Genomic DNA, 15,622 nt, shown 5'->3' with positions numbered 1-15,622 from the left:
TAAACTCCACTCCAGTCCTGGTAGTAATGAAACAGATATAGAAGCCTTGAAGAGCTCACAAATGCGGAACAGTCTGGGTAGGCTCGTGGATTAATACATGAAAGAGAATAACATCATCATGTTCCAGAAGACACAAAGTGTACATTTAGATTTGTATATACTTTGGACTCAGATTACATCCTGATAACTATCCTCTGTTATTTTTAACTATTTTTCTTTTGAACAGAGATAGTTTCAGGATACTAAGTGGATTCCCTCTCTCCAAAAATTCTAACTCAGATCATTCTGTGATCCCCCTTTAAATATTCACGCCATAAAAATAGTCATAAAAACTACAAGGAGAAGGATTAATTTTCCCTATAGGCTTGGAATGGGCAATCATTAGTTTAGGCAACACTTCAGTTCGCTGGGTCCAATGATACCGACAAAATCTCTTTGTTTCGTACCATTAACAAGATGCAAATACATTAGTAGAACTTAGCAGAACTAGTAGGCTTTCATGATTCAAAAATTTCCACTCTTGATGAATTTATCTAGTGTATCAGCACTGCCTGTCTTGCGTTATGTTGTACCCAGTCTGCCAGTGGAAACTGCGAGTGTCTCAACTCTGACTTCACTATAGATAGGAACTTCCCAAATTGCACTGATCATTAGACTGCACTGCAGAGCCTCTACGTTAATAGTTATCACCAAAATCTTAGGTGAGTTATCTACAGTACTTGCAGAAACTCACTTCCCTGCTCTGCCAATTATTCCTGTGCTTTCATTCAACAGTAGGTAGAACCACAATGAAGAATTTTGACTTGAAAATGCAAGTTCTTAATCTTCAGAGTTGACTGCTGAATTTGATTCCTCAGTAAAAGTCTCAAGAGATTTACTTTTCAAAGGATTTCTGCTCACTGCCCCTAAAATTTAGGTCCCTCATGCATTCCTTATATAATATAAACCTCCAGGGCTACAATATTCCTATCCCAAGTACTTCATTTAAAAGACTTAAGTCATGTGAAATTAGTCTGGGACTTTACCTGCTTTCTGCTGGAAGGAAAAACACTGAAAAGCAATTTCAGGCCCTGTACCTTGTGGAGTATATATTTTGCTGGATAACATGGTATAAACCTCTCCCCTGTTGTGCTCATAAAAGGCTTTTTAAAAGCAGCTCTAAAACTGCTTTTTAGCAACTTGCAAACTCAAAACAGTTGAACAGCACAGAGAGCTGCCTTAATATAAAGGAAGTGATATCACTGCTTGAGTTATTCAGCACAACACGCTGGTTACTGCCTCCTTAGAGCTCTCCTGAGCTCTATGTGCATTTGGGAACACACTGATTTTCCAGCAGCTGAACTGTATGGCAGGTCGGCAGAAACACTGTTGCACAGCACGCACTGGGGAATTAGCAGTGCTGTGAATATGAATACATTGTCTCAGTCCTGTTTTATCTTCTCAGTGCCCTAAATCTAAATGGTATCTTATTTCCTTCCAGCTTTTTCATGGTGATGCAAAATAACAAAACAAACAAGCAAACAAAAATCAATTGAACCTGGTCAATGAAGACAAACCTAAAGGATTCACCCTGAAAAAGACTGATCTGCTTTCTAGCAGCGGATTTAACCAACTCTGTTCTTGCCATTATGAACAAACTGCTCTAGCAAGTTGCTTCATTGGCTGAATAAGAACTGAGGCTACGGAGCCTCAGTACAGAGAGGAATGTTGCTGATAAAAAGAATCGGAAAAAAGCAAAAAACTTCTTCTTCCAGGCCCGGGCTAGTGGGCAGATGTAATGAATCAAATCCTTCCTGATGAAGAAAGGGCTAAAAGAAACACCATGAGAACAGGCCCTCATTCCATGGGATAACTAACAGGAAAAAGAAGGGAGTGATAGTGCAGACTTCAGACTAAGCCAAAAGGCTCTGGAGGGGGGCGCTGAGCAGGGTACACCCGAGAGCACCCTAAGCAAAGCAGGGGAGGTGACGGGTCCCCCTTGCTAACTACTTGCTACAGGTGACAGAGACCAGGGGGCCACTCACCGCTGTTTACCTGGTAGCAGTAGTATCTCACCCTCGGGAGCAGCCGAGTTTGTTTCTAGGAACTTTATACACTTCCAAAGGAAGCACGAGAAATTGTCTGCCTTGAAATGGTCTCTTTTAAGAGAAATGACAACAAAATTACGAGGAGAAAACTCACTTTGTGACAGAAATGGCTGTGTATACACTACTCTCCTCTGTTACCATAACTATACACACTAGAAAATAAAACCGGCTCGCACAATTGTCAAATTAATACTCTAGTAAGAACTCACAGGGATACCTTGTCCGTTCTAACTCTGAAGAAGGGACAGACTGTCTAGGCAATGGTTAGCTATGGTGCCAAGTCAGATTTACAACAGGGCCCCTATGCTTCATTTAACTGAATGATAATATATGAACTGTAATATATGGTTAGCGACCTTAAGAAAAGCCTCAAATCTTCCCTTGGGTCTTCTAGGGCTTCCTGAAAGCACAAGAAAAAAAAAAAATGCACTCAGGTAGTTCCAATGACTACTCATGCTACCCATTTACGTGCTTGTATGACAGAATATCGTCACCCAAGTATTCAGAAATGTTTCAGAACCTAAAATTAAAACTAAAGAATATCTTTAACATCACAAAAAGTTCTGTATTTTATGTATTATTAAATAGCTTTTTTATTTGGCTTATGTTTTTAGTCTTCTAAAATAGAAGGTTGCAGCACCTCACAAAAGCACCAACTAAAGAAACTTATTTTCCTTTGAAGTAAAAGTTCAGCTCTGGTTTGAACAGCTTTGTTTTCAAAAGCTGGAGTTGTAAAGAAGAACATCCAAAATTCATTCTGTGAGTCTTCAGACTGCATATGTTATTACCATATCACTAAAGATAAAAATGCTATAAAACACAATTCTTTTGGTAAGAAATACCAAGTTCAGGGCTCACTCATCCCTGTGCACTAAAGATACCTTGAATCAACACAAATCATAATGATATTGCCTTTCACTTATAAAACAAAACAAACACAATTTGTCTCAAACAGTCAGCAAGTTATTAAGGGTATTTTGAGAAAATTTCTTGACCTCAAACTTCTGTGTATCCATGCAGAAGGTGAACGGATAAGAGGTCAAAGTCAGAGACACAGAGAGTTCAGGGCTACCTTACACTCAGCGGAGTTTGCAAGCTCAGAGGTGGGGACTCAGCTGTAGCTCTCAGTGGTGGCCTCTCTCCAAAACCTATGTGTGCTTTTAAATTTAGAAGCTATAATTGGGACGCAGTGAGCTCCGCGGATGCGAGCTCGTCGGAGAGCCAGCTCGGGTGACCCAGCATCATGTAGCAAACAGGCTCCAGAGGGCACGGGCGCCAGCAGCTCCCAGCCGCGCGCCCAGACGCCGAGCTGGCGGCCCTGGACGCTCTTCCCTGCCCTTGGCAGCTCCTGGGCTGCAGGAGGGCTGCAGCGCGTGTGGGCCGCGCCAGAACGCATCCTACCCTGCGCGCCAAGCAGGGCTTCTGCGTCTGGGTATTCTCCTTCCATGCACAGTCAACCTAAATCCTTTCATCTACAGCTTCAACAAAGTTAAAACGCCCTTTTGGATGAGAGGACAGCACAGGAAGAGCCAACGGCCCCGCAGGAAAACTGCCTGTGTCTAGACTGCGAGGGTGCCTCTGGGTCAGGAGCTCACCGCGCAGCGTCGCTCCCTCCTCAACGCCCCAGCTTGTCCATGTTATTTGTATTTTTCATTAGCTGAGGAATGAGGATGAAAGACCTCTTGTCTACATGTGCCATGAATTATATTTTAGTATTGTGACGTATTTTATGATTTAATGTATCCAGAAAGAATAAGCATAAAATGTCCAGATTACTATTCTCTTTCTTCTCTTTCGGCATGTCTCTTGCTTCCTTTTACCCCTCCCTTGTTTTTTGCCTCTTAATTTAAACTTTATACAAGTAAGTGAGATACCTTTGTTCTTTTTTTTCTATGTTTTACTTCCCCCCCCCCTTTTTTTTTTTTTAAATCTAGCATGGTGAATGAATACTGAACATAAAAAAAAATAAAACCTTAGCATACTGGATATAGATATTGCACATGATCTATTTGCAACCAAATACAAAATTAGCCCTGGTTTATATTTCACTAAAGAGATATTCATCTGTCCCTTATTTGTATTTGTAGTCTCTAAGTGGACAGGTCTCTGTAAAAGTTCACTCTCTAAAGCAAAAATATATTTGCAAGAATGTTTACACAACCAGAAAAAGTGGTAAAAAATGCACCAACGCAGTATCTCAAAATTTTTAAAAAAGCAGAATTAGACTGTAGAATCACAGAAGTTAAATCTAGAGCAGGATTCTTCTGCTGGGAAGCTCACATGCAGCCCACAGCCCGTGTGTGCGTTGCTGAAGGCAGATGTCATCTGCGACTACTCCATAAAGTCTACTCAGTTTAAGTCCTTTTATCCCCTCTTTGGCCTCCTCAGGCCAGAAATCCTTCTGCTATTACTCTGGGTACATGCAGTGCATCTTTGGCATCTCAGGAAATAGATTTTCTGATATTTCCAGACCATGGAAATATTAAAGACTCCTCTGATTTTGACAAGGAAACTCCATGACTGTTCTGAAACATAAGTACTAGAGAAGGAGGTCAGACGAGACTAGTAGTAATTACCACAAAGAAACAATGAGGAAAACCCTATGTATTTCTTCATCCTCAGGAGCATCTTTTCTATGCATCCATCTCACTGACCACCAGGCATTTCATCATACATGTCTCATCTAGATTAGTCATCCGAATGCCTCCAAAGAGCATTTTTCTCCCTTCCCAACACAAGTTTCTAATACAATGGGTGTAATTAATTATTCCAGATATTTAATGGATGGGTTGGTGGTTGATATTTCTTCTACATATATAATTTTCCAGCTGTGCTTTCCTACACAGATCTGGGGAAAAGTGCCATACTTTGACGAGAAGAAACAGGTTTGAATTCTCACAGGAAAGGACTCATTTGTATTCTGTCTTCTTCACTTCCTATTGCCTTAATTTCAGTATAGCCACTTAGTGTTGTCTTAGAAACATTTTAAAAAACAAAACAAATATTGGGCATTAAGCTATTATGATTATCTACTTTAATGAAGGATTTCCTCATTAACTATTGAAGAGTAATTTGTTTTGATCCTCTGGATTTTAATCAAGACTAACAGTTTTCTATGCTTGTCCCCATGATTCATTTTCAGGGTATTTTTTCTCTCTGTTCTTATATTTTTGGAAAAAGCCAGTCTTTCTTCAAACGGACAGTCCTTTCCCCTCTCCTCCCTGCCATCTATATTCATTTTTTCCTCCTTTCCGAGGAGGTGTTTAGGTGCTTATGATTCCCTTTGAATTAGTATCATCTATGAATTTTAATGTTGTTCATTTTTCCTTCCACATCATTAATTAATATGTGAAATAAGGCGAGCTCTAACCCAGATCTTTGTAGCATCTGCCTCCCTACAATCTGACGGGTTACGAACCTTTTGTTTACAGTTTTTGAATTGCGTTACATCTTAGCAGTCCAAACTCTTAACTAAATTTTGAAATCATTTTGCAAAAGCTAAATTGCAAAGGCTTTTTTTTTTTTGTATATTTTGTGCATAATTGCAAAATGGAATAAATATCAGTTAGTAGGCCATTTAAATGAGATATGCTTTTATTTCTTTGTTACAGTTGTGTGATTCAAATTGAACCAGAGTGTATTTAATAAGATTAATTTGTATTCAAATGCTGTCACAGAGGATCAAATTATTTTTCAGTAAAATTGAAATTAGCTAAAAATTTCTATCTATTAAAAATTACACAGGACTATATGAAAACACTGAAAAGGTTATGCTTATTCATGGATAAAGAGAATGCTTATTCATTGATAAAGAAAATGCACTTTGTGTATTTATGTGTGTATGTGGGCATGCAGAATTAAGACCAAGTAATCAGATTTTCTATTCACCCTATATAATATCTTGAACTTGGGGAAGTTCTTGCTGAGGTCTAAGATTTCTAACTTCTTTCTAAATGTCTGACTTTTACATTCTTTGATGAGTTCAGCTCCATCTTATAAAACTGTTTCAGATAGCTAATATGCAGGAAATCAAAGATTTCTTGAAGAAAAGTCACACTTGTATCGATATCTTCTGTCTGTTTTAAGTCATTGTAGTGTAGGTGAGTTTTAGTAGAGAAGTGAAAGCAACAACTCTGTCAGTAGAAAAAACTGAAAGGCCTTATTTCCATGTATTCCACTGAAAATTCAGCCATATGTTTGGTTCATATTTAACAAATTGTTGGGGGAGGAGGACAGGGGGGCAATTTGGACTTGCGCAGTCTATATGTAAAAACAAGCAGTGGTGAGACAATATTGGAGTCTGAACAGAAGACACTCATTTACTTCTAAAACTTTTAGCTGAAAGTAAAGATTTAGCAACATGTCCTGTAGATGTCTAGTTGCTGAGTTCTTGTAGTATGTTGCCTGTATTGCCCAGATAAGTTATTGGAACTGTTACAAGCAGAAACAAGTATGAATGATATAGCTGGATGTGGTCATGCTTGTGTATGCAGTGCTGCAAACCTGCACAGCTGCTAAAATGCAGCAAGAAGGACTGCATGCCAGCCTGTAACCTGCATGGCACGTACACCCAAAAACAACAGCGAAAGAAAAAAATCACTCTGCCTAAAAGAACAAACAGACATACAGCACTCAATGTCTCAAACCCTGAGCTTGAAAAACAGCCAGGCGTAAGAGTGTACTGAAACATAAGAACCGACTCAGTGATACACTGGAACTACATGTATGCTCTAAGTTAAAACTGTGTTTAAATGTCTGAAGGTAAAAGTCATACAAATTCTGAGTGACAACTACATCAAAAAGGTGTGATCTTCCTTAAAAAAAAAGGGTAAAGTTTCCTGAAAAATAAGGTTATGTGATGTCTCCTAAAGGCTCAGGTGGTAGCAGAACAAGTGAATGTACAGAAAGTAAAACACCAAGTTTGAATCACCAAAGCCAAGCCTGATTAACATGCACTGCTGAGGGGCAGGATAAATTATCTCAGCCTTGGCACAGGTCTAAAAATATTCACATCCTGGTTCCTAATGGCTTTCAGCACAAGCAGGGGGAAGAAAAAAATAAATAAATAAATAAAAAATCACATTCCTACCTGTTGCTATGAAAAGTACAGGCCAAGGGCTGAGGACCCACCACTCCCTAAGTGTCCTTCAGCACCCTATAGAAGCAGCCTGTTTGGTTGTATGTGCCTAAGTAAAAGCGCATTTTATAGCAAGACTGCTAACATGATAAAGATCTCGCTACACTCATGGAAACTTGTACTTCTACTTCGGTGCAACAGTTCTATTAATAAAATGTAAACACCTAATGAAGACATAACTTCATCATGAAATAGGGAAAAGGAACAAAATGCTGCACCGATATAAATATTTCGTGCACCATATATAACACAACAGCATGTTTAGAAATCTAAATTCACGGCTCTGGAATATTTAAGAGACTAAGAATATCTTAAGCTAACTGAGCTAATTTCTGAGTACTGACTTCTAATTAATTGGGGTATTTTCTCCATTGTAAAATGTTGCCATCGTTACATCACTTAAGAAATTGTTAGCAGGGAGGTATACAGTCTATAAAGTCACTTAAAACCATACTTTTGTAGAGTAGTGATGAAAAACTAGAATATTGAAAGGCTAAAATCAAGCAATTTTCTTCTGTGCAACTAATACATCACTGTTTAATTAAATTTTCCCTGTAATACACATATTGATAAAAATGACCTTTTATATAAAAACAGTAAGTAAAAGTACCTTGAAAGAGTGCTTTGAATTTGGTCCATAATTCCCATTACTAAAGTAGCTTTTAGTTGTCGATTATTACAGCAGTCTGATTTCTGTAGAGTCAGTGAAGTTGCTGTAAAAATCTGTATAGCAAAAAGGTAATTCTAATACATAAAAATCCCAAGAACACCCACAGGAAAAGCAATATATTTTGAATATTCATCACTATTTGTAACTTTGAAGAGAGCAGCTTAAAGCTAAAATTATATAGAAAGTGTTTAGACTGCAGACCTGGGAAAAGCTGAGATTCTTTGCCATTACGCACTCACCTACGGTGTGACACTGGAGTATGCAAGTATTACAGCAACATTTTTGAATGTGAATCCCGAACAGTAGATACAACATACAAACATGGCAAACTTGATCTTCAGTGTGCTTGGGGCAAAAAGATTTCTAACCATAAAAACCAAAGACTGCCAAACATCCTGGCTTAACTCTTCAAAATATTTAAATACTTTCAAATGTTGAAGAGTCACATAATTCAAAGGTGTTATTTCAGTGCTTCCTCATTTTCAGTCTTGCCCAAAGATCTTTGCTAGCTGTCTGGAATCCATGTTAGTGTATGATTCTTGCAATGAGGACCAAGGAAGATGAGTTCATATTAGAAGAGGTGCAAGGAATGAATACTCAGAATTCTTATGAGACAAAATCGGAGATTTTGCTTGCTTAGCTTTGTACAGCAAAGGCTAAGAGAGGATATGATTATTACCTAAATGCATCAAAATAACAACTGATGGGGGGGGGTAGGAGGAAGTCAGTAAATTAATTCGAGGTACAAGAAAATTAAAATGGGTAGTGCAAGATCTATAGATTTAAAAAAATATACTTTTAGCCATCTAGATAATGAGATTCTGGAATGCTTTCTAATAGGAACAGTGGTTTTAATGGTGTTTTTGACCAGTTTAATAACATAATGTTAATAACATGATACAACACATTGACATAAAGATCCAGGAGAAGACAGTTATGACAATAAGGTTGAGAGACCTCACCTTAATTTGCATTTTTTTTGTCAACTGATAGGCAAAAACCATGCTAGTTTTCATATCCAGAAGATAATTGTAAATAAAAATTATAAAACCAAGTAAAATACATGGGGTTGATTTGGTTAGTCTTCTTAGGACATAGTGTAAGCACCTTTATAAAAAGATCTCTTCCTTTGTAAATATGGAAATCAGTATATTTCTTGCTCAGGGAAAAACACTGCTGTTCCAAAAGCATAATCCTAGTTTTTATGCTGTTACAGTTCATTTCTGTAGAATACTGAATACCTCTCTGGAGAACTGAGATCAAAAAAGCCTTGAAGCAGAGCAACAACTAACTGCACTTCAGCTGAGGCACCGTAAGAACTGATTATCGAGCACTGTTAAGGCATCACAATAAATAAGATCAAGGAACTTAGCTTAAATTTTATGAAAAGGCAACATATTTCATCTATAAAGATGGGTGGATGTTCGAGGTGCTCAAACAGTTGCACAGTTGACAGGCACTTCCAGAGCAAACCACTGTATTTTAAACACATTAAATCCTAGTACTGCCAAACTTTTTTTTTTTTTTTTTCCCTCTGGGCACTAAAATACAAAGAGTTAAAAGATTTGGCACAGAACGATACTGCAAAACACTGGAGTGGACTAAATAGTCTACACTCTGATATACATCCCAGGCCCCTTGTTAAATCTTCTATAAGATTCCATCTGTAAAGGTGAGCTAATGGAACTAAATATGAGAGTATATCTTATACACTTGCATAAAGATATCTTTCTTCAAATAACTAATGAGAGCAACTTTTTTGCTTATCTGCCAGATTTCCCATTGAAGCTTATTTGATAATGTTCATATTTTTCTATACTGCTGACTGAGCTGGTGACTAGGGGGATTAGGCAGCTGGAGTATACAACATTTTCAGGTACTCCAACCGGTGATTAAAGAATACCTGCTTGTGTTTCTTGTTCTAGAAGAGGAGCATACATGTGCCTATGAGACATTCAGTTCTCATGAAAAAGAAAATAAAAATAAACAACAAATAAAATCTTACAGTGTTTTATCAGCAATTGGCTTTTCCCTGTGTCAGCACTCTTGACAGTTCCTCTCTTCAGACCCATAGTTTTCAACAAACAAACAAAATTTGTTCCAGGCCGCTTGTATGACTAACATAATCTACTTAACCAGAAATAGCGTAATTAAAAATCAGCTTCTTGCAACAAAGCTCCCAAATAACCAGATGGATCCCTAAGGAAAGTGAGTTTCAGGGTAACAATCTACCCTCATTAATACTCTGTGGGTCTCCAAGAATTTCTCCCAAGGAAGGAAAGTATGAAAGGGCTATCTTGTGACTTAGACAGCTCTCTGATCACTTGCAAATATCACCATTCTCCCTGCTACTCTAGTTATTCCAATTAGGCTCCTTCCAGAGACTCAAGTCCAGAGCAGCAGGTTGGGTTTGAGTCCCACAGGCAGATGTTCAAAAAGATGCCTGAATATCATGAATGCCTGCAGTATATCTGGTTGTTGCCAGCCTGCCAAAAATGCCTCTTAAATGAAAGCTGATTCACTCTGTGCAACACTGAGTTCATTTGCATTTCTCATCCTATCTCAAGTGAAAAGGACTGTCCCGAGAATCAATAAGCACATGAAAATCATGCAATACCCAGTGGGGGTTAAAAACTGCATAACACAAGACAGCAGTGAGCCCTAAGTTTCTAAGTAAAAATCCCATGCATTTAAAACAGGAAAAGAAATAGATCAGAAATATGAAGAATTTGCAAGCACAAAGTCTCGTGCATCAAAGCTGAAATTTCTGATGGAGAAGACTAAATTATGAGTAAAAAAGTCATGCATTCTGATACCACCAGGAAAATGCACTAACTTTAAGTCCCTATTGAGCTGAACACACTAGGGTTGCAGAAAAATATCATCTGAGCTGTATTATTTGTACCTGGGAGTTACAGCTAGAGATGGACATTTCTATTCGCAAGCTGAATGTTTCTGATTCATTTTCTGTAAGTTTATAAATCTTACAAATTTTGTTCTGAAAACTCAAAGCATAGTTCATCTGAAGAGAGATGCAATGTTATCTGAAGAAAGCAGGACTGTGAAACTACAAATATGTGGTATGCAATACATAAGTTATCCAGCCCATGTCTTATCATGTTACCAGCACTTCATGCAAAGATGCTACTGCCTGATCAGCTGGGTTCTTCTGTTGGTGCCTTTGCAAACTGCTCAACTTTGAGGGTAGGAAGTGGAGGTCACTACTGATTATGTAGTAGAGAGCCAGGATACAATTCCCTGTATCCTATATCTAATTTAAACATTTTACATTCATTTCTCCTTCTGGCATAATACCAAGTTGATAAAGTCATTAGATCATTCACAAAATATTATTTCCCCACCACTGAAAAATTTGAGCAGGAAGTAGCTAGAGAACAGAGAGCAGTGTTAGATTCCAGTCAGGAAAGACTAGTGCTACAGGCAACTTAAAGTTAAGGGAATGTTTACCATAATCACCTCAACTCCAACATGGCCAAGGAAAGAGATGTTTCAAAAGAACTTCTGAAAGTTCCCAGGACAAAACTGGTATCAGATTTTGCTTTTTCAATTTTGGGATGGATGTCTGTTTCTAGTATAGCACTATCCTACCCAGAGTTTAAAAGGAAAAGCATGTGATTAAAATTCTAAGACTGCCCTGAGTACTCTATAAGCATGGTTTTATTCTAAAGAAAATTGATTCTTATAAATCATTTTCTGCAACACGATGATTGTTTTAAGAAGCATTTTTTTGAGCTTCAGGTATAAAAATTCTTTATTTTAGATGACTTAGCAGTATCAAGAGGATGAATTATATTTAAAATAAGTAAATTATTCCTCCAACTTTTTATAAGCAGAAATTTATCATAAGGTTAAGGGGGAAAAATATGTAACTTCATTAAGGCCTTAATAAAATTTCACCAGGATATTTTGCATTGGAGTAATTTTTTCCTCTTTTTGTTGATAAAATAGTTTTCAGAATTTTTTCCCCAATGCAAAGAGAAGCTTTATAAATTGAGATAATGTTTTCAGAAGAGAATGATACTTTTTCCCAAAATTAAGTTGCATAGAGAGGCCTTAAAAATAATCTTCACTTTATATATAAAGGAAAGCACAATAATCTTTATAGAAAATGAATTCACAGAGCTGAGAAGCTGAACACAAGCTTCCCTGCACAGATCCCGTTAGCAGGCTAAGACTGCTCTTGAGAAATTGGGTCATCCATCAGCAAGAGAGAGAGGGGGATCCTCCAGTTCCTGTTACCGGGAAGTGCAATCTGCTATCAAAAAATAGAAGCACAGCTATTGCTTTTCTAATAAAAAGAGAAAAAAATGAAGTGATACTAAAGGATCAACTCACATTCACTCAGCAAACTTTCTATGCTATGAAACAAATAATTTCAGTATGAGAAAATGACTTGGAGGGTGAAGGTAAAGAGAGACAGTGAACAGACAGAAAGCAAAGGGACTGTTCAGGAAATCTTACTCTAATTTGCTGTTATCCTTCACGTGTATTTCACTGTGGGTGAAAGGAACTGGGAATGGTATCAACAAATAAGCAGCACCTCTCTCTAAGAATTTGTACGGAACTCAATGCTAAAACATAGTCCTTTTTGAAATAATAAAAAATTGACGTGCATTTGGACAGTTTACAATTATTACAGAATCACAGTGTATGTTAAAGTGTAATACACACATTCATGGGAAAAAAAGTATTAGATTGCATACAAGTATTATTATATAAAAATACAGTCTAAGCATCTACATATATAAGTGTAAATATATGCATATATAAGTATATATAAGTAACCCCTGTATAAATATTCCTCTCTATATATGTTACCAGATCCACACTCTCCTTACATGAGAATAACAGCACCTAGAACCAGTAAGCCACCCTACGTTCCCATCACGTTACCTTCATTCCACACGTACAGTTGGTGCTTTTTCAATTCTAATGAAGAGGGAGAGGTTATATACCTTTATGAATTGTGGGGAAGCTTGCAGAACATGTAAACGCTGGTATTTTACAGGAGTAGCAGGGCTAGGAAATAGCCTTTTTTCCCCTCAGTGACTAAAGGGCAGCATAAGAATAGTATAGGAGATACCTGCTACCCATTTTCTCTTGCTTCTGATCACGATGTTGAAGATCCTCATGATATTTATCAGTATCACCCAGAACTCACTAAAAGTTTCAATGCAACCTGCTACATCCTTCAGTTCTACCTCTTCTCCAGCTCCTGTCTTTCACTGAGGCAATTTAACACAGCTCTATTTGCACATATCCTAAGCACATGGTAACAAGCAGCATTATACTTTAGCACCAAAATTTAGCAGCACGCTTGCAACAAAATTGCTTGAAAGCCTCTAAAAAGACAAATAAATAACCTCCAACCCGAGCACTTGGGGCTGGATATCACCACCGCCCACCGCGGCGGAGCTGGGCGCTCTAATGAGGGCTGCTAATTGCGAACACCCCTTCCCTGCTGGCAGGGGGGAGTCCCCCAAAGGCGGGGGGGCCCTACCTTGGTGAGCTGCGCGATCTTCTTGCACATCCTCACGTGGAGCGCGGGCTGCGGGGGGCGGCCCGCGCCGGAGGCCATGGGGCCGCTGCGGGGCCGCCTCCTCTCCAACCTGCGGCCGATGTCCCGGCGGCAGCAGCGGCGGCGCCACCACGGGGCTCGCCCGCAGGTTAAATCCCGGTGCGCTGCGCGGAGGCGCTTTCTGCGCGCTCCGCCTCGGGGCAGGTCCCCCTTGCGGCCCCGGACGGGCCAGCAAAGGGACGAGGACAATCTGGTTGCGCGGCCGCGGCGCTGCCCAAAGCGGAGCAGGGCGGCCCTTCCCGGCAAGGGACACGGCGCGACGCGGAGCGCGGCGGCTGCTCCGTCCCCGCCGGACACGTTGGAAACGTGGGCTGGAAGGACACGGACTACACCTTACCGGGCGTCTTCCTTCTTTATTTGCAGCCCGCCCCTTTACTCCAAGGGATAAGGCTTCTAAATCTGCCGGAGAGAGGGGGGAGGAGAAAAAAAAGTCAGAAGTTTGTTTTAGATCACAGAATCACAGAGTGGTTGAGGTTGGAAGGGACCCTGGAGATCATCTAATCCAACCCCCTGCTCAAGCAGGGATGCGGAGAGCACGTGGCACAAAACCCAAGCTCTTAAGATGAAATGATTTTAAAAGAAGAAAAAAACAGTAAGGGGTCAAGCAAGCCGCAAACGGTTAGCAGGCGCGTTTAAACAAGAGCAGAAGAAACGGGAAGGAAAAGAAGCAAGGTGGGAAGACAGAGAAGGCAGGGAAGGGGGGATGCGCAGGGAAGGCGGCAGCTGCCCCAGCGAGCGGCTCCGCAGCCTTCGCTGCTGACCGGGGCGCGGGGGGGGCGGGGAGCCCGGGATGCCCAGAACGGGGGACATCCGACCTTAGGATTAAAAAAAGAAAAAAAAAAAGAAAAAAAAAAAGTCCTGAATTTCTGGAAGACAGAGGCTCTCCAAAGCTCCGAAGGTAGAAAGAAGCTTCGGTGCAGGAAGCTTTTCCCATGATTAGGGACCAAGGATGCCCCGCTGTCTGTTACTGGTGAGATGCGTTACTCACACGGGAGTTCAACACAGTTAATGCAGTCACGGCATCTTCTCCCCTTGGTCACCAGTCTGAGGAGGAAGAGGTGTAGGCTTTATTATCCGTCAAATTTTGATAAGGTTCATGAGTTTACTAGGACCACCAAGAGAGCACTCAAAAAAGGGATAGGACAGTTATATAAGCTTTTATTTTCCAATGAGAATTGGGAAAATTGAGTGAAAATACAAATCAAGTTAAGAAAAATGCAATGCACTTCAGAGGTACTTAAGAGAAGTTACCTGTGTTATCACTCAGATACATAGATAAGACAAGCAATTTCATGTTTCCTCTGCTGAGTGTCAGAGGACATTCCTGGGCCTGAAGGCGTGGATGGATGGAGGCTGGATAAGAAGCAAAGAGGAGCTCAGATCTTCAGATACACCAGGAAAATGACAAGAGTTTTTTTTTTTTTTTTTTAAGCTGGCAGTTCATGTATTGGGGAGGGGGTGGGAGGAAAGGCAAGACTTGAGCCTTTGGTGTGTGGTGGTGTGATGATTCTAGCAAAGCACCATTTCATTTTTTAACCAGTTGACCTGTTCAGTCCTGACAGAGAGGAGGAAAACTTAAGGATAATCCAGTTTCTATTTTGAAATTAGGTAACGGGTAGAGGATGAAGTTCCCATGCAAATAGTCCCCTTGGCAAAGGCTGCAGTACGAGATCAAGTCTTTGCTAGACCCGCAAAGGAAATGACATGGAAGAACTGTCAGCAAAACTTCAAATACTGGGAAAGCTTCAGTCAAAGTTCATGCACCAGAAAACGCAAACACAGAGCATAAATTCATAAGAGACTCAATGTTTTGTTAGTTCCTCTACTCAACAAAATACTTGCTTTCAGTGACAGAATTTCAGTAGATAATGCCAGAGCTTTTCAAGGAGAAAAGGAGAATCTGACTCACTTTTTTTTTTTTTTCCCCTTTCTTTCCTTACTGATCTAGAGATCACTCATGGATTAGTAAAAAGGACAAAGTAAAGATATCACAAGTGTAGTTTAAGTGTGCGCACTGTAAATGCAGATTTTGAGAGCCATGTCAAACACACAGGTAGATTACAAAAGCATTTTTGAAACTGAAGCAGTTTTTGTAAAGATACAGTTTAAAATACAACTTAAACAGTCTA

At 39.6% G+C, this 15,622-nt stretch overlaps 1 protein-coding gene across 1 annotated transcript in view; it reads right to left on the bottom strand.

Annotated features, from left to right (window-relative positions):
- Positions 1-13,519, bottom strand: part of FAM184B (family with sequence similarity 184 member B) — a 38,353-nt gene extending 24,834 nt beyond the window's left edge. Inside the window, exon 1 of the mRNA XM_088539987.1 lies at positions 13,416-13,519. Coding sequence (XP_088396113.1) covers positions 13,416-13,493 — 78 coding nt within the window. The 5' untranslated portion in view covers positions 13,494-13,519. The remainder of the gene's footprint in view (positions 1-13,415) is intronic.
- Positions 13,520-15,622: the final 2,103 nt, after the last annotated feature.

This window comes from Tinamus guttatus, unplaced genomic scaffold (genome assembly GCF_059628265.1).
Source record: "Tinamus guttatus ecotype Peru unplaced genomic scaffold, ASM5962826v1 Tinamus_guttatus_pri_ptg000052l, whole genome shotgun sequence".
NCBI lineage: Eukaryota > Metazoa > Chordata > Aves > Tinamiformes > Tinamidae > Tinamus > Tinamus guttatus.
The sequence above is the reverse complement of the archived record's forward strand: the minus strand, read 5'-3'. Positions and strand labels throughout refer to the sequence as shown.